The sequence below is a fragment of the Simochromis diagramma genome, unplaced genomic scaffold (genome assembly GCF_900408965.1).
Source record: "Simochromis diagramma unplaced genomic scaffold, fSimDia1.1 OVJJ01000216.1, whole genome shotgun sequence".
In the NCBI taxonomy this organism is placed as follows: Eukaryota; Metazoa; Chordata; class Actinopteri; order Cichliformes; family Cichlidae; genus Simochromis; species Simochromis diagramma.
In genome coordinates this window covers 10,694,093-10,713,007 of record NW_024386883.1, presented here as the reverse complement: position 1 = coordinate 10,713,007, position 18,915 = coordinate 10,694,093, and the positions used below count along the sequence as shown (strand labels likewise).

The window sequence follows — 18,915 nt, the reverse complement described above, 5'->3', positions numbered from 1 at the left end:
TCATTACTTCATTCATGGGCAGTAAGGTAACTTAAATAGATCCACTTACCTTAGAGGTACTTTATTAAATGAAAAATTGAGATGTGGGGAGATCTGTATTTTTGTCAAGGCAAGTATTAAACTTAAGTGTTTTGGGTATCTAACATTGTCCTTGATGCAAGTTTGTTGGGTCTGTCGACGAGGAATGCATGTGCTTACAATTAACTACATTTCTGAGCTGGGTTGAGCTGATCGCTCACATCCATGCACTGTTATGTTGTGTTTAAAAGGGTCACAGGGTTTAATTGGGCTATTTTCATACTTTGTTGTCTAGTTTTAGCATGCTCTCTTATTCTATAACATCACAAACCAAATTTCTTAGTGTCTGCTGCAAAATTACAACATCATTGTTGGAGGGAGGCTATTTGAAGCATTTTAATTTCTATTATTGTTGTCAGCTGTTGATTGTTTTTGGTTATATAAGATGACTTGAGGCAAAGCTTGACATGATGATTGTGGATGAGAAATGTGGCGGTATAATAATTATGGTATAATTCTTGGTAATAGGACTAATGTTGGCTTTTAGGAAAGAGCATGGTCTTGAAATTAGTGCTTATTTTCTCTCTCTCTCTCTTGTTTTTTCTCTTTGACTGCTGCAGATGGTCACATCTTTTTTTGTTGTTGGTGTTTTTGTTTTTTTGTTTGCAGATGATCACATCTAAATAGCCAGGTTACTTGTACCACATATGAAGAATGATTGGAAAAATGTTGGACTCTGGGCCCTGAAAACCTGAATTGGTTGAGCAGCTAAAAATTAATGGATTGATTGATTCCTTTGTTTGCACAGCTCTATATGTGAATTCATTTTAATGCTGTGACACACCTGTGACCTGGACCCCAGTACAACACACACATACAATGCTGGGTAGGTGTAGGTGGATATTTTTTCAGCAATAATTCACGCTTGTTGTTCTGCCTTCTATAAGTTTTAGAAGTTACAGTTTCGTAAACTGCCCGAGAGCTCCCTCTACTGGCTGCTTTGTATTATTGTTTGATTACTTTGAAAAAAGCAAAACAGAGAAAGCGAAAATTCCGACATGGCTGAACGTAATGGCGAAGTATTATTGTTCTAAGCGGATATGGACCTTAAAATGTTGTTGCTTTGTTGTCTCTTTCTTTTGTTTAAAATGGTATGATAATTTGTACATTTAATTGAGTATGAACGTGTTATTTTGTAAGCTTGCTGTAAGCGTGTATCAAGCTAGTTTACAATGTTAGTTAGCTATTACAATATTTTATATGATTTCAGTTTAACAATCGTCAAATAGAAGGTCAGAGGCCATTCTTCAAAAACACAAAAAAGAAAAATACCTTATCTCGCTTATCTTGCTATCTAGCTGGTGAAAACTAGGAAGCTCAGGGCGATGACAGCATACTTGTGCTTTGCAGCTTTTCAGCTTTTCAGCCATATTGCCTCTGGCTCAGTTCTCACCTCTTCTCTGGTCCCAGCAGGCCAGTAAAAACAGGGAAAGCACGATTAGTTGATCGATCCCAGGTGTCCTGCCAGCCTCCTTGGCAGTGCCCCCAACCCCAGCACACTATCTCTTCCCTGTTGTGGAGCTGCAGACCACACCTCACCCATGTGTGCCCATGTGTCCAAAGACCCTGATGACAGAAACCTGAGATATTGATAGCCCAACTGGGGAGAGCTGAACCCCTTCACCAGCAGGTGAACAGTGAATACCAATCTTAGAGCAATGGGGGTGTATTTGGAAAGGCTTCTACAGCGCTACAGTATATTCTGTGTGCTGCTCCTCGGCCTACTTTAATGGATACCACTTTATTCAATAACTCGAGTTAGTTCAAGAAATCCTGCACATAAATCTTCCCTCTGGTAACGTAATGTTGTGTCTGATGTATAAATCACCTTTGAAGTGAATATGACTTGAAAAGAAATGGCAGCAATATGCTGAGTGTTTCTGTTCTTCTTCTTTAGGGCATCAATCAGTCAGCAGAGCGATTCAGTGCATCTGGGCAACAGATCCTTTTCCCATTCACACTCAGTACATTTATAACCAAGGATGAAACTGGTCGGCAGTTGTAGTAAAACTTTGTGCCACTTTCATGGTAGGCATTAAAGTGGGAACTGTACAATTTATTACACCTGTGTATTTTTTGCAGGATTATTCATATAAAATCTTTATATCTTTTTTTCACAGCAAATGTCTTTTAATGTATCTTTCCTGTGAGGTTCTCTACCCATGCACTGGACAATACCCATCTTTTAGTACTCTTCTCTTCTAGTATCACAAATATCCTAGTTTACAGAAGAGTTCCACATGAACCCTCTTTCCCTTCAGTTACATTGCATCCATTGTGTGTCCATTGTAACCTTTCACCAGAGAACATTAAAATGAAGTTTTGAGGGCTGTGCTTCCTATGTAGGATGACCTCCAAATAACATTTAGATGAGGTAACATTAACCTTTGTCCTGAAACTAATCAATATTAATGACATTCTTTTGCCTGGGTGGCTGCCAGCTCCTCAGGGCAGGGCCCACATTGGCAATGCAATAATAGCTGGAAAACCTGGCGATTTTTATTGTTTCACCAAAAGATTCCTTACTGACTTCAGGTAACAAGGTTAAAACATGTCTTTATATTTGTTTTATCATATTGCAAATGAGAAAGCTCATCAAGTTAATTAGTTCCATTTCTGTCCGTATCTTTTTGTGAGTCTCATACACATTATTCCCAGTAGGTTAATAGAGTTTCCCACTGCAAATCTTTATTTAATGTGCTGAAGTGAACTGGAAGTCCGGCATGAAATATTCACTCTTGAATGCACATGAATCAAACTTTGTGGTAAGTTTGAGTCATAAGTCTGAACGTGGGGATGAGCTCATGTTTGTTAGCGACATGGTCTAACTCATTGGTTTCATCAAGGCAGTCTGCAGAAAACCTCTGCACATCTGTGGATCTATCAAACATTATGTCATATTAACACAACTATAATTACACAATCCCAGTCATTGGCATTGGAATGGAGTAAACTCAGTGTGTGAGAGCGGGTGGTTTTGGAGTTTCTCAGTGTAATTCTTCGATAAGCTGTTCACAGTGTGGCCTTTAACTTTGAAAAAACATTTTTTGTCAGTCTTTATAGAAATATTGCCCAAAGGCTCCTGTTTCTGGTTAAGGAAAAAAAGTTTTGAAATTAAGTAAAATCAGATGAATATCATTGTTTGATTGACTCCTATAGTCAAAACTTAACCATATGTTGTACTAAAAGTTCTTCTTTTTATGAAGATACAATACAGCCATATCTCCAAAATTGTCTTTTGGGAAATAAAGCCATTTTTGGGGGGGATGATAGAGTGAATGCAAATTTATTCCAAGTCAAATGAGGCACAGAGTACACTATTATAAGATTTTTTTTCTAAATAGATAAGGATTCTTGCGAGGCTGGATTTCCATTTTTTTTTCTAGTCTACCTTCTCAGGTACGTGATGTATTATTTTGAGTTGCTGAACTTGTGTATCTTTGTCTCTCTTCCATCTCTGCTCAGACTTTCCCTTTCCACCCATATCATTGCCAATCACCCCTTTGTGCAGTCTTTTGTTCATAGTTTTTGTTTATAATTCTTTTTTTTTTTTCTTGATTTTTGAAATTAATATTCTCACATTTCGTTCGAAATATGAAATCCCTGATACATTGATGGCATGGACCAGTATGTAACCTGAAATCATCTTTGTCTTTTTAACTCAGAGGGATAAGAAAAAAAGATGCAATCTCACTGCAAGTATGGCAAGTGATCAAAAGATTAAACAAATAAAGTGAGAGGCTTTATGCATCTATCACAAGACAGTTATTGCTAAATTCACATACATACAGCTCATTTTAACACACGTTAACGTGACATTTTTGGATTGCAAGTGATGGTTTCAGCTTAGTTTCATCCATAAACAAAAGCCAGAAGACAAAATGCAAATTTAGGCAATCCTGATATCTGAAAAAATCCCCGACTCTCTTTTAATGAAGAAGGACTCTTGATGTGGAAACCGATCCACTGCCTCCATCTGTCGTAAAAACACCTCATCCAGAGTCAGGTTTTGGTGAGAGTATCCGAAACATAGAGCCATCTGTTTGCTTTTTATGTTCACCTTTTTTTTAAACAGACTCAACAGGGCAGATATTTTTGCACTTTTCTGAAAAACAAAAGATCTTCTAGCAAAGCCCTCTTGGCAACTGCATGACAGCTCCTCTGGCCATTTATATTCTTCAGAATAAACAAAAACCTCACAGGGTATTCGTTACATGTAGCATATGGCCTGCATATCTTTAACACTATGAACAAATATCGGCTAATTCCCGATCTGTCTTCGAATGCCATCTTATGTCATCTGTTTGCGGTACACTGTGGATTCTGTTACCCTCCAGTCAAGTTAGTCCAAATCTTTAAACACAAATGACATGCTGTTGACACGATTTCCAAGTACCTTATGTTTCTTTGCTGCAAAATTAATTTGTCACTCTTGTTTTGTTTAAATGTGAAGTGTTAGCTCAGTTCAGTATAAGCAGTTTAGTTCAGGGCGGGGTGACATATGATTAGGCAACTTAGCTTAAGTAACTATAAGTCAGAGAGCACATAAGGTACGTCTGACAAAGGCTACACAAATGACCAAACTTGATACATTTAATCTATTTCAAATCAGAAACATCCATGAAACACATGCCAAACTTTTTTATTTGAGTGAGTTCATGAGAAAAAAACAAGTGTTCAAAAGTGAAGCATGTGTTACTTGGTTACTTTCTACCACGTTTTACTAAGAGCTATCAAAACAGTTTACATTATTTTGCTAAGCTGTATGACTGAAAAGATCCTCCTGAGGTTTGGTTCAGGAGGATCTTTTCAGTCTCACTTGAGTGTGAAGTTCAGACTTATTTCTCATCTAGTAGCTAAGTGACAGTGAGGTCATGGTGTTGCTGTCTCAAGATCAGTGACTGTCTCTTTCTAAATCCCCTTTTAATGAGAATCAAAGCAAAGCGTAATCCAAGCTTCAATATCTTTTCAGGGCCAACTTAAACATTAAGAGGATTGAGAGGCTTCCATGCACAAGAATCTCTGCAAACAAACCATGGGTGTACACAAACTGTGTGGCTTTTTCATGCTTTTGTGAAGATTTTTATCACTACTATCCTTCTATTCTTTTTATACCCTATTTAAAAAAAAACCTCAAATACCTTCATGAGTAACAAAATTGGTCCTGAAGTCTATCCATACTGAGGCACACAGTTTTCTCCAAGTCTGAATTAAAACAACTACATTCAAAGAAGTTTGCAAGTTACTTGTAATTACTTTGTGCAAACAAACATAGAAGTCTAGAAACTGGTGTAAAAACTGCTTTTTCACAGAGCAGCAGATTTTCTTCTAAAAGAATTGTGTGCGCTATACAGACAGTAATGCAACGTGTGCAATGTGGCCAGCAAGTGGTCGGACATCAAAATAAAAGAAATGCTGCAATGTCCCAGCTCTGACTGTAAAGTTCTTCTCATGTTTTAAAGTGGTCAACAGTAAACCTTTCTGTTGCAGTGCAAAAACAGTGATGTGTCTTAATATCGCTGCATCAGCTTCAGTAACAAAGCTTTGAGTGCTTTATTAGACACCAAAGTGCATGTGTTTTCATAAAGCTACCGACTCCTTCATCACACTCTAGTCTTCCACCAGAGCCAAACTTTAATAAATTAAGTTATTGTGTGCTCTTTGTATGTGTTTTTGAATTATGGAACATCTTCAGTTTCTCTGTGAAAAGGAATGGCTAGAATGCTGTTCTGCTGCATGTGCAGTCACTTAAAGCCAAATGCAGCTTGGGTATTCGTCCAGAGAGACTCTGCAAATCATGGCTGGCACAAGCAACAGAGTCATATTTGTGGAGCGCAAACCTGGAATGAACACTGTGCTCAATAAAGAGGGAATGAAGTGCACAGATTATAAAAGAGAAGATAAAGCAAACAGATGTTGTCTGTAAACACAAAGGATGCACTGTATTATTAACTTTCTGAAACCTAATGTAAAACCTAATCATCTGTAGGTAAGCGTGTGATGGAAATTCATTGATATCTCTAACATAGTATAGAAAACAACAGGGTAGAATGGATCTATATGAGAACGTGTAAAGAATGAAAAATGGCAACTTGATGTATGACGTAGATCCTGCATGATGATTAGCTTCTGTATATGTACAGAAAGAGCTGTCAAGCCAGTACTTCTACCAGAGGGCTCCAGAATGACATAGCCCCTAACTATTGCAGCCAAGGATTAAATATATTGCAATGGGCGTGTCATTAAACTCTGATTTATTGTTCCACCATAAAAAAGTACACCGAGTCTACTCTGATTTATCCACAAACTTATTGTGAGATGTCTATACTGTATGTGGAAGCGTTTTCCATGAAGTTCAACACAATAAACTTGGCCGACACTGGCTAGATTGCTGATCTGGTAAGTAATAAAATTGCTTAGTCAGCTTTCACAGTCTTAGTTGCTTAGTTTGCGATGCTGCAGCCTGCAGAGCAAAGCAAGCTGTGTTTCTGAGCAACTTGAAATGTTTATCTTTAAGAATGTTTATTGCTGAAGCAGAACTCTTAGCACGCAACAGCTGTATATCTCACTGCCTGTTTTCATTACACCTCACTGTGTGGGTCTGGGAAGTTTTTTAGTGTGAAGGGAATCTGCACCAAAATTGAGGTCATTTTAATTTTTATTTCATAAATTTCTCTGTGTCTGAACCCTTACAGTGGCACAAATATATTTGTATAGTATATTTGTAGTATAGTAGTAAAACAAAAAAGATAAGGATAAAGTAAACATTATGAGTGTTACGGGTGTCTGAAGCATTAGCAGCTGTGAAGTAGGAGTGAACTTAGCCCTTTGCTTCACCTTCTATCATTCTTTTAGATTCGTACTGTCCTTCAAATATTGATTTCTCTTTCACTTGCTGAAGTTTAACTCATTCTAATAACCAATTTTATATATATATATATATATATATATATATATATATATATATATATATATATATATATATATATATATATATATATATATATATATATTTATTTATTTATTAGGTTTTAGCTGTTCTTATTCTGCTGGGTGGAGACCCCTGTTGTTGTACCTGGAATCTGCTGGATCCACTCTCATTGTTTGGGGGTTCCTAATGTTCCTACCACTGGGACCACTTTGGACTTCCAGATCTGCTCCAGCTGTTCCTTCAGCCTGTCCCACTTGGTTGTGCTTTAAAGTGTACGCTGTCCCAACTTTCATCCTACATCCTGCTATGTGTTGACAGTCTCTGGGCACTTTTGAACAGTCTGCAACTGGGGTCCTGCTGGCTGTGGTAGATCTCTGCCTGTATGGATATGCTGGTTAAGGTCTGTTTTTGTGACATGATCAGATTCGCTCTACTGTCCTTTTTCTACCCCATCTCTTGATGTCCATCACTTCCCCTATTTGTTTTATGGTATACCCCATGAGGGGTTGGTCTTCCATGATAGTTCTGCTTGCCGTTCCTCATCACTGTCTGTCTTCAGCTGTTTGAGGCACCCTGGGAGCCATTATGTATACATATAAAGGGGCTTCATTAATCTGTTTAGCTACATGCTTATGCTTTAAGTACACTGATCAGCTGCAACATTAGAACCACCTGCCTTACATTCTGTAGGTCTCCCTTATGACACCAAAATTGACCACTGAGCTATGGACACAGGACACAGTCAGGCACCTGTTGGGGATTTAGGAGGGTTTTGAGAAAGTATTTTCCACATGAATGCTAACAGCCAAAGTTTCTCTGCAGTATCAGCACTGTAATGAAATGACCAATGCTATTCATATTAGGTGTCAATGATTGAGGCTTACTAAAGCAACGAACTAGGCATATAACCACAGGAAATATCCTCTTAGGTGTGTCCAGTCAGCAAGTGTAGTTCATCCTTGCAAAATATCCATTTGAAATTATATTAAAACTATACTCGATAATTAAGAAGTTGCTTCTCTTACCAAATTTCTCAGAAAAAAAAAAAAAAAAAAAAAAATCACACAAAAGTAAAAGTGCCTTTCTAAATCAAGACTTTCTTCTTCTTTATATTCCATTTAAGGGTTTTGTAATGTGGTCTTGGTTAGAAAGCACACATATTGCAGTCTTGTGGTCTAACATGCAATGAAGAAAGGACCATGCCAGAGCTAGGGTGTAAAATTAAGACAAATTGAGTCTGTGTTTTTGTACATTTTTGTGGTAAAATCCAGCAGTTAAGCCCAGGAAAGAATGTGAATGATCATGCCATCATAAAGCACTTTTCATTTTATTTAGAACCTAGAAAAAAAAAAAAAAAAAAAAAAAGAGCAAATAAGAAGATCCAGAACAAAAACATGTGTTGGTAGAACAATAAGTTAAATACAAGGAGAGGATTCGTGTCTCAGAAATTATTTAAAGACTAGACACAGGGTTTGCGAAGGCACGCAAGTGACATGATCTATACTGTGTGTTAAAGCAATCACAATGAAACAAATATGTACAATACCAAAGACACAATGTGGTAGCAATATATTTTTCTCATAATTTACACGTAACTAGCTTGGGTAGATACCAGCAGCTAAACATCACTGCTACTATCTGGAAAACAGAATGAAATCAGCGATGCAAAAATTTATTCCCATTTCAAATTACGGAAGTATTTTTGTTAGCAATATTTCTAAAATTAAGGACATCATCGCTCCTCTGCACCACGTTGACTCCACCACACATTACATTATTTCACAATAAGCTAAGACTGATTGCTACACGTTTCTTGCAGAAAGTTTTTCTGTCAAGAAAACAAAATACATGTCGTCCCCTCATTTCTCTTTCTCACCCTACCTCAGTCCCTAAATTTATTTCCCCCCTTCCCTCTGAGGAAATGTAGAAATATATTTCATTAGCCTTAAGGGCTTGGCTGTAGAAATCTGAAGCCACTGCGGGAACTTCTGTCTTTTGCTCTCTTCCAAAAAGTAACTGTGTGAATTTACAGTATGTAGTGGGGTCACAAAAAAATGAAGAAAGAAATAAAGTGAGTATTGTTCCCACATGTTGTAGGTTGTGAAGTCCCAGTTTACACGGTCCTAACAGATTTCTGTGGCTATGTCTCCAGTCTCAAATGCACACAATCGTTTTTAAAAGCTGTCATGAGAGGTGGAGAGAATTCTGATGTCAACCTGAAGGCTCAGCGCCCAGTGAACTCTGTGCTCTTGTGAACAGGAATTCTTCAGTGTGAGAAGTGAAATTCCTCTCGCAGTCAGGTGCATAAGCCAGAAGCACCACCTACCTACACTGTATTCGCAGATGTGCATCACACCCGCTTAAAATGTCCAAATGGATGCACTGCATTCAACTAATTTACTTTAGCATTTAAGTCGCATTTCTTCACATCTGGGGGGAATCATTTTTTGAAGTTGACTCCCAACAAGTTCTAGAGTTTCTCACAGAGTTTTCAGGATGTTTCCAGCAGGGATTTGTTTACCTTTCAGAAGGTGGTGCTTGCATAGCTGCAAACGGAGGCATTTATTACAAGCAGAGGTTCAGCAAACCCAGTCACCAAAACATACTGACACATTCCAGACATTGTTAGAGATATGCTTCAAGTGAACTATTGCTTATTTTGTTTGCATAACTGACAAGTGAGCAGAAGAAAAACGTGGAAACTAAACAGAAATGTTCCCCGGTTTTGCAACAGAAAAGGTAAATTGCATAAATGTGAGTTAGAAATGCTAAAATCCATCCAAAAATAAGTATATTATTGAATTATAGCGAAGGAGAAAAAAAAAGCCTTTTAACCCATAACCAGGACTTGAACAATATATCAGAATACCTTACAGGACTTGGAATATTATGTGGTGAGAAGAGAACTGTGAACATTAGTCCTTAAAGCTAATAACCACATCCTCGGCACAGCTCATCACATCACATCCCAGCAAATCAGCTCAAAAATATTTTGTGATAATGCACATGGTGTCTTAAAGTTAGTGTAAGGCTTAAGTGGGAGATTACGTTTGTAATAACCTGATCAGTAAAAAAGCAAGAGTAGTCATATCTGTTTTCTTATGAGTTTTGCCATGTGTTTCGAGCTTAGGGCTGCCAGTTTAAATACTATAACATACAACGCTAACCTTTTAATAGTCTGGAGATTTGCGATGCTTATCTTACCAAAGCTGTATTCTGTCAACAGATTTCGATATGCTCAATATAAAAAGCATTCATCAAGTCTGTCAGTGTGGAAGCACTGATCTGGGATCACTCAACTGCAAATTTCACTCTCCTAAAGTCAAAACTGACCCGAGATAAGCATTCCTGCTTGACAGACCCTGATTAGTTTAGGCGAGTAAACTCAGTAGCCGCATTCTACAATATTTTGGTTACCAGTTGTATTACAGTATAGCCCCCCCTCTTTTATCTCAGACCAGCTCCACCTTGGAGTTGGGGTACACAGCAACAACATCGTAGCCCTCGGGAGGCTGGACGCGGGCCTTTGCGTGGGTCTCGCAGTACAGATTGTCTTCGATAAAGAAGTAGCCTCTCTGCTTTAGGTTGATGCCGCAGTCGTCGCAAATGAAGCAGTCAGGATGGTAGAGCTTGTCCCGGGCCTTCACGATGGTGCCACTACATGTAGAGACAAAAGAGGACAAAAAAAAAAAGAGTTTACTATACTGTAAATAAATGTAACAAGTTATAAAATCCTGCAGCTGCAGAAGTGAATTACAGCAAATATTACTGCAGCTTCTACTGGATCATGATAAACACTGATTACGTAGTTTGGTTAAGCCTGTTATTCAGTCCTGCTCTTTAACATTTATTAATGTGCTAAATAAGAGTGCACACTGTGTTCAAGGCTTATATTTCACCTTTTTAGCAATAGAGGAAGATATGAATGCATAAATGCGTGATCGGAAACTGGACAGATAAGCAAATTGCAAAATGCAGTTTTCCTTTAAAGGCTGTCTGACTTTTTGAAGGCCAGTTTAAAAAAAAAAAAAGATGTCCTCATCACAGAAGACGTTAAGCAAAAATGAATGACTCACAGTTGTTCATCAAATGTTGCATTATCTATGCAAATCAGGAATTATACTTTATAGCCACTGTACCTATGCAAGCATTTGAATACAGCTCATCACATGTCGTGCGTCAGCTTCAGGTGGCAGAAAGGTTACACGCTGTTAAACAGTACACATTTATTCCGCTGCATGGCTACTTACTGGCACCAGTGAATTTAGAAGAACTTTGGTCAGCTGCACGGTGACAAGAGTGTTAGGGACGTTGTTCATTCATAGTTTCCAATTAGATTTTCCTGTCTGGCCTTGAGATTGGGGCCAACGACCATTAAATCATAAACTTGGTGCTTTGCTTTTCCAAAGTGGCCGCATGACTCGCAGGATAAACTCCTGACACAGTGTTCAATACATCTTTAAAGACTGTAAAAAGCGCTTAGGTCACAGCAGCCGTATTATACTGCACAAGCTTCCACAATGTTCTCTTGTTAACACTGAAAATAAGCTTATGACATCATTTTTTTTAACATTTCTTTAACCTCCGCTGCTTTTTTAGAGAGGGGATTACCGGTGTATGTGGTTAGTTTGTCAAAAGGTGTGTTCAATTCACAATACGTGTATGAAGAATGTGTGCATGGGAAAGGGTGTGGAGGATGGCTTGGTTTAATCATTAAAATGATAAATGTGAGCAGAGCTTTCTGAGGACTTATTGAAAGGCCTGTCTGTGCATGTCGACCAGTGAAAGATCACTTCTTTGTTTTCAAAATCGGGGAAGAACCTTGACTCACCTCGCATACTCTTAAACTTTATGGCAGCAGACAGAATGATAAAATAAGTGGGAGATGCATAACTTCCTGCTGACCCTCACAAGCATTTCATCAGAAAATCGATTATATCTCCAATGTCATGTTTATTTTGTCTGTACTGTACCGCAGCAAATTTTCAAGTTAATCACTTTTATGGCTTCTTGAAATGTAAAAGTACATTTTTTTTTATATTTTATGCACATGTTTTTATATTACACACAGCCCAAAGAGTCCCTCGCCAATATGACCCCATTATTTACATATTATTGTCATCTTAGGATATACAAGTCAGAATTTGCACAATACTTACACAATACCGTTACAGCACCGTGTGCACTGGGGTAGTTTCTGAAGACCAGACATAGGGCTGGGGATGGGGCTTCCCAACTTGGGGATTGGAGATCTGACGGGAGACTTTAAGTTTCTCATTCTCTCCGTTGGTGACACACCTATGAAAAACGATATGTCGTTAAGAGACATACTTGAAAAATAAGCAAGTACATCATGCTCCAGGGATTCTAGACACTGAGATATCACAACACTTCCTCTGTATCCCTCTGGTAAGCGTATTTTATATATGTCTCCATGTGTTTGTAGGTTCTCACTCATTCAGGTCATGGTAGTTTTGGGAGCTTGAAAAAGAAAGTGATTGAACTTCTTTAAGTTAAAGTTTAAGAAAGTCCAGTTGCCATCTTTTTTTTTTTATCTCTTCAGACTGTATGTCCCCATATTTCTCTGGCTTTCTTTCAATTAAAGTTAAGTTAGCGCTACTCTGTTAAATGAAGGTGAAAAGTCACATAGGTTCCTGAAAGGGAATGCTACATGAGTTGTCTGTAGTTTCTGTTCACCACTCAACCATTTTTCACTTTGTGTGACTCTCAAGCGCCTTTGTGAGATACACTTGGAAGAAGTGTAACTGAGATGGTTTCTTTTTCTCAGTTGTTAGTACAACAAGCACACTGTTACTAATCAATGGTTGTGTTATTATATTATTAGCAACACATATGAAATACACATAGTGTCTGTTGGATATGAAGATGTTTCTGCTGGTTTGTCCACGTACATGCAAGTGAGGACCTCAAGCAAAACATCCAACTAATATTATTACACTTTAACACTGAAATGAACAACATTCACGGCATTAACCAAACAGCAAAGACCCAGCAACTGCCCTGAACCCCTGGTTCATGGTTGCAGGAACCAGGGGACAAGTCATGGTAAAGCTTTAATAAAAAAAACGGTAACATTCTTGCTCTTCTTCAGCCTCGTTCTATTGAAACTGCAAAAACTGTAGTACCGATGTACACAATAATCCTACAAGACATACTGATAGGAACATTTGCCAGTTTTTCTATGTTTTTTTTTTTTTCCTAATATGGGCTCTGCTTGTCTGTTCTCCTTACATCACATTCACAGAATTCCTTCTTTTCTTTCCATTTTGTGTGCCTCTTCTGTGTCTCTGGCACCTTCCCGTGATCCCTATTCAAGTGTCACATTCTGTAGTGCCTTTCCTGGGAGGAATGCATCAATCAGCCTGGCTCGACACCAAGCAAGGAAAGTACCTCATGGAACCTCATCACATCACATCGATATGCTACAATCACACGACGCATGTGAAAGACGCAAAATGGTTTGTAAAGAGATTCATCATACTGCTTACAAACGGCTTAACAAATTTATCAAGCCATCTGTTATAGAAAAAACAAAACCTGCAAATCTTTTTAAAAATACTGTTAAAAATTGTTTAAAATTACTGTTATTTATTATGCAAGTAACAAACTGAATTTGTGTTTTTATACAAAAAAAGTTATTTAAGAACAACATTTTTAACTACTAAAACTACTTTTCCTGTTCAGGAGTGCAAGTAAATACTGTAAAACAGTGAATTTTAAGAATCATGGACAATCACAATAATTATATTTTAGCATTAAAAAAAATATTATTTTGATCAAAGAGCATTTGCACGCTGGTGGATAAGTAAAGAAACATAATAAAATATTTTGTTAATCAACAATACAGTCATTTAGGGCAGCTCTGGCATAATTGGTATTGATATTAAAAAATACTGAGATTCAGAATCCTTCCATGGATGCATGCTTTGAATTGTCTTCTTTCAAGATAAAGCTTAATGCTAATTTATGTTATGATTTTTTAAAACAGATTTTAGGTTGTTTAAATGGTGGTACTGTGGTAGATGCGTGTTACTCCCTTCCCATGGTTGTCATTTCTTATTAGAAGTGAATTCTAAGACAATCAGGTATTTAGTCATGCCTGACTGGAACGCATTAAAGGGGATATTTTATAGTGGGTATCTGGAGCCAGTACAATGCATCCAAGCGCAGCAGAGTAAATCAGTAGAGAACAGCCACTACATGACTTCCCTTTGCTGATGATGTGCCAGCAGAGGCCGTTCAGCCAAAAAGGCCACCTATGACTACCAGTAACCACAGTGTAATTACCGTACATCTGGCACCTTCCTCAAAGTGATTTCTGTCCCTCAGTGTCAGTTAGCCTCTGACTGCTCCATAGTGTGTTTAAGAGATGATATTATCAGACCATGTTATTTCTGGGATGAATGCCTCAGTTGCCCATTAAGGCACTCTAATGGAACCATGACTTTCTAACAAACGGGAAAGCTAATGCATTTTTTGTACCACAGTCATAAATAAGTGCAAAAGGGGGCTTTTCAGCTCTTGCTTTACCTAAAAAAAAGCCATTCCACACAGGCCTGCTATATTTTGCTGCCAAACACACGAATGTATCGTTTGATCGACAGCGACAAGTTGGCTATTTGCAGCACATATCTCACCCCATGTAACATTCACACTGCAGTGTGTGTGTCCTATAATCTGTGACTAATGTCAAGCAGACGCACTGTAAAACAGACAGGCACACTTGTGCCCACCATCCATGTCAAACGCAGAGTGCGAAGCTTCACAGAATTTACGGCAGTGGGAATCGGTGTCGTTTTCGACAGCTACTGAGAGGTACTGTTTCTACAACTCTTCAAGGACATCTTGATTTGTTCCTGAAACATGTGTTGTGTTGGTTTGGTTTCATCCAAGATGTTTAAAAGGAAGGATTCTATCAAAAATAATCTGTCAAAAATAATGGCAAGAAAAATATGACGAGAAAGATCAGATGAAATGTTTTAGAAAGATTTGCTGTTTTTAATATGGGGCCACACATGCAGATGAAAAAAAAAAAAAAGTATAATTAAATGTAAGCCAACTGACAGAAGCGTAACAAATTACAACGGGCTGTTAACACCAAATATCAATTACGTCTTTTTTCATGTCACATCACCGTGAAATCGCTTCACACTGCTAGAATCACATGTTTAGACACCTAGAAACCCTATTTTTTAGATGCATTTTGCTTCTCTTTCACCCTCCCCAACCCCTCTTTTTTGACATTGCCTGGTTAATTGGGACCCCAAACAGTGTTAAGCTTATTTTCATCATTTTACCCTTTTCAGTTGTGGTCATTTTGGAGAGATCCTTTAAATATCCCACATGTTAAGTAAAAGTATTAGTGGTGTAACCCAAGAGGCAATCAGAAATGTGATGAATGTTATACTTTGAAAGTAAAACAGTCCTGCTGATTGATGTGCTCTTGAGAGGTCTTTTCTGAGAAAGGACACAGCCTGAACCCGTCTTGGAAATTTCTTTAAACAAACAACATTTCAGTCTGGAGTATTTTTCAGGGGTCACTGGCACTGTGTTTATTTCTTTTTCCAACTGTTAAAGAAACAAAACACTCCCCGGTCTGTGTTCCTTCAAAATTTGCCTCAAACGATCAGCAGTAAAGGTGAAAATTATAAAATTCAATCTGCAACAGCGCAGATTGAATTTTGGTTTGTGGCACAGCTTAGCATTTGAGTGTTCTTATCTTTAATTCTTCATGTTGCTGTTTTCCTTGCTTTTACCTTTTCACATTTCACATCTTTGTGTTTGTATGTGTCCTTGCTGCTAAAACAATGTCCTCTTGTGGAAAACAGGATATGTACTCAAGTGTAATGTTGTTGCAGTATTTCCTAAAACACCCCAACTTTCCTATTTAACAGTCACACCATCCACATTGCAACCAAACCATGGAAGACTCTGTGGAATTCTGGGTAAACTGACACTTTTGTTTGCTTTAACTTTAAAAGCCCTTAAAAGTCAACACGACCTCTACACTGGCTTTAGCCTCCAAAAAGGAACCACCCCCAGCAATTTAAGATATTCATTCAAATGCAGTATTTTTTTTTTACTTGTTTCACAATAAAAAAAAGAAATGGAAACAAGCAGCATCTGGAGACGGATTTAATTCTCTAACACAGAATAGAAACAAAGACACAGGTAGCTTTTGAATCAACAAAGGCACAGATAGCTTGATGAAACTTAGAGTCTCTGTTTCATCGAGGATTTAGTCTGTCAATCAACCTGTCAGTCACTCAAGCTGAAAGGCAGATGAGAGCAGACAAAAGAGGTCCCTTTAATCTCTTTAATCCATCAATCCTAAAATCTGCATTTTCATCCAACCTCTTTCATCTGTTGTTAGCATCTTATTGCCTTAACTGCTATAAGAAGTGACAAATTATGAAAACAGTCTGGTTTGGCTCTGATCCAGGTCTCCCCACAGAAGAAGTTTACATTGTTCCCTGTGCTGTTAATTATCCTGTCAGCTCTCACATCAAAGGCTGATCCTGAGATGTAATAACCAGACAACGGAGTATTCTACAGGGAAAGAAAACCTTTAAATCATGCTACTCTAAATTATCTAAAACTCTTAAACATTATATAATGCCAGTTCAGAGACTTGATTTTTTTAAAAACTATTTTGTGTTTTATTTGTAGTAAATATGCAGTGCATACTGCTGTCCTGATAAGTTTTACTTCGGATTTGGTGCCCTTTTGTGCTAGCCCTGGCATTAAGGTGAGATAATCTTCTTTTAAAGATTAAAAACGTCCACATTTTGGAAGTTGGAGGATTGGCAAATGAATAAGTCACGAGTTTGCACGCCAGCTAAAAGAGGTTTGTGTCTCATTCAGGAGTTTTGTGTTTTGCTCATTAGTTTACTTTTTCATTCTTATTTGATTACACTTCCTGTATAAATTCAGGCACCAAAAACTACTTAGGTGGAAATGATCCTGTTTTGGTTAGAACACGGCCCTCAACATCATTTACCCTGCACATTAAAGGCAGCAGTTGTGAGTTATATAATCTTGTGTAGTAAACATGGAGTTACATTTGATGAAAAACAAAAAAAAAAAAAAAAAAAAAAAAAAAACCAAAAAACCCAAACAGAAGACATTTTCATGGTACAAATGAATTGAAATCTATATCCATACTGATTTTTTTCCGTTTGTTGAATAAAAATATTAACATTACAATTAAATAATACTCCATACTTACCTCAAGCAATAACTCTCTACAACCCAGCACATCTGATTAGCAGAGAATTGTTTGTTCTTTTATTTTAACGTTTCATTGCCATTTTAATTTCTGTTTTGATTTGTAGATCCTGAAAAAATACAATTATATATTTATGTACGTATATATTTACTATAACAAAAACAATAACAACAACTAATAATAATACTAATATATTAACTGTGATAACAAATAAATTTCCCAAATCTTGGATAACTGGCGTATATCAAAAGCTGATGTAATAGTAAGTATAGTCAGTATGTAGTATATGTATTGTCAGTTTGTATACCCTCTTTGGATGGGGGACGGATATTTGAGTAAGAATTAGCATTACAAAGATTACGTACTTACTCATTAGAGCCTTTTTATAGCAGTGGAGAAGTTTATATAGTGGTTTTTTTGGGGTTGTTTTTTGTTTTGTTTTTTTGTTTTTTTTCCCCCCCCACATGTAATTAGGGTTAAAGGACTTTTTTTTAAAGATGTGTCAATGTTAATATCTGAGGTTTAGAAAATTCTTAGTCACTGGTGACAGATCATTTTCTCTGAGGCCCATGCTATTTGTGTTTGAACATACCAACGGGCTTGCGCTGCGTTAACAGTAAACAGGGAACGTGAAGAGAAGGTTTTAGTTCCAGGGATTAGCTTTTCCCTGCTGCTGTCAGCATCATATGACTCCCTTCTCAAAAGCTGGAATTCCAGGCGGTCAGAAGGCAGACGGGAAAACCATATTTCTCACTTTATTGTCCTTTGTAAAGTTGTTTTTGCAGTAAATTTCCCTACAAAAACTCCCCCTGTCAATCTGCATGCAAGCTATTTAAAACACTTAATCTTTCTCCTGCTTCCTTTGTCTTGGGTTTGTTTTGTTTTTTTTTTTACTTTCTATCTCGTTTTCCTCCCTATGTCTTCCTATCTGTCCCCTAACCTTGCTGTCTGTGTATTTCTATAAAAGGAAAACTATGCTACTTAGACAGAGGAGTTCATAACAGTCAGTGAACGAATGCCTGTGCAAGAAGTCCCTTTAACTGGAATCACAAGACTCATCTGCATTAGAGGATATAGTTACTCAGAAATTTCCACCGTTTACATTTATACTTGTGCAGATGTGCAGATACTTTGTGCATTATACCTGTTTGGTATGTGGCACCGACAATTATTCTAACAGCTGATATTATCATTGCTGTAAAGTATAAATATAGTGTTGTTTGTTTGGTTTCTTGCATGACAGCTTGTCATAAATAGAGAAAATATACACAAACTTATAACTTAAAACAAATTTAAAACTGGCAGTTTTAAAGCTTAATTTCTTCTCTAACATAAAATTATCTACTCGTTTTCAGGCTTTTAAAAGCAATATATATATGTATAGTTTTTTGCTTTGAAGTGTTGAACAACAAGTCTAACTGAATTGCTTGGGCTATTTTTGGAAATTTAGTGGGCAAAATGGTTAATCAGCAAGATAAAATGACTTTACTTTCACAATAAAGTTAATTGGTGCAATAATGTCAACAAGAATCTTTAGCAGCAATGGGTGATCTCTCCAAATAAAGTTTAAAAGGTTCAGTGAGTGAACTCTCACATGCTTTTTTCTGCCTAATTTTTGCACACATGATAAGCAGACACACAAATATACAAACACATG

The 18,915-nt window shown here is 37.4% G+C and overlaps 1 protein-coding gene across 1 annotated transcript in view; it reads right to left on the bottom strand.

Moving 5' to 3' along the window:
- Window positions 1-8,561: 8,561 nt before the first annotated feature.
- Window positions 8,562-18,915, bottom strand: part of pdlim4 (PDZ and LIM domain 4) — a 45,835-nt gene continuing 35,481 nt past the window's right edge. The window contains exons 6-7 of the mRNA XM_040032233.1: window positions 12,169-12,307; window positions 8,562-10,666 (exon numbers count right to left, since the gene is read on the bottom strand). Of these exons, the coding sequence (XP_039888167.1) occupies window positions 10,462-10,666; window positions 12,169-12,307 (344 nt within the window). The 3' untranslated portion in view covers window positions 8,562-10,461. The remainder of the gene's footprint in view (window positions 10,667-12,168; window positions 12,308-18,915) is intronic.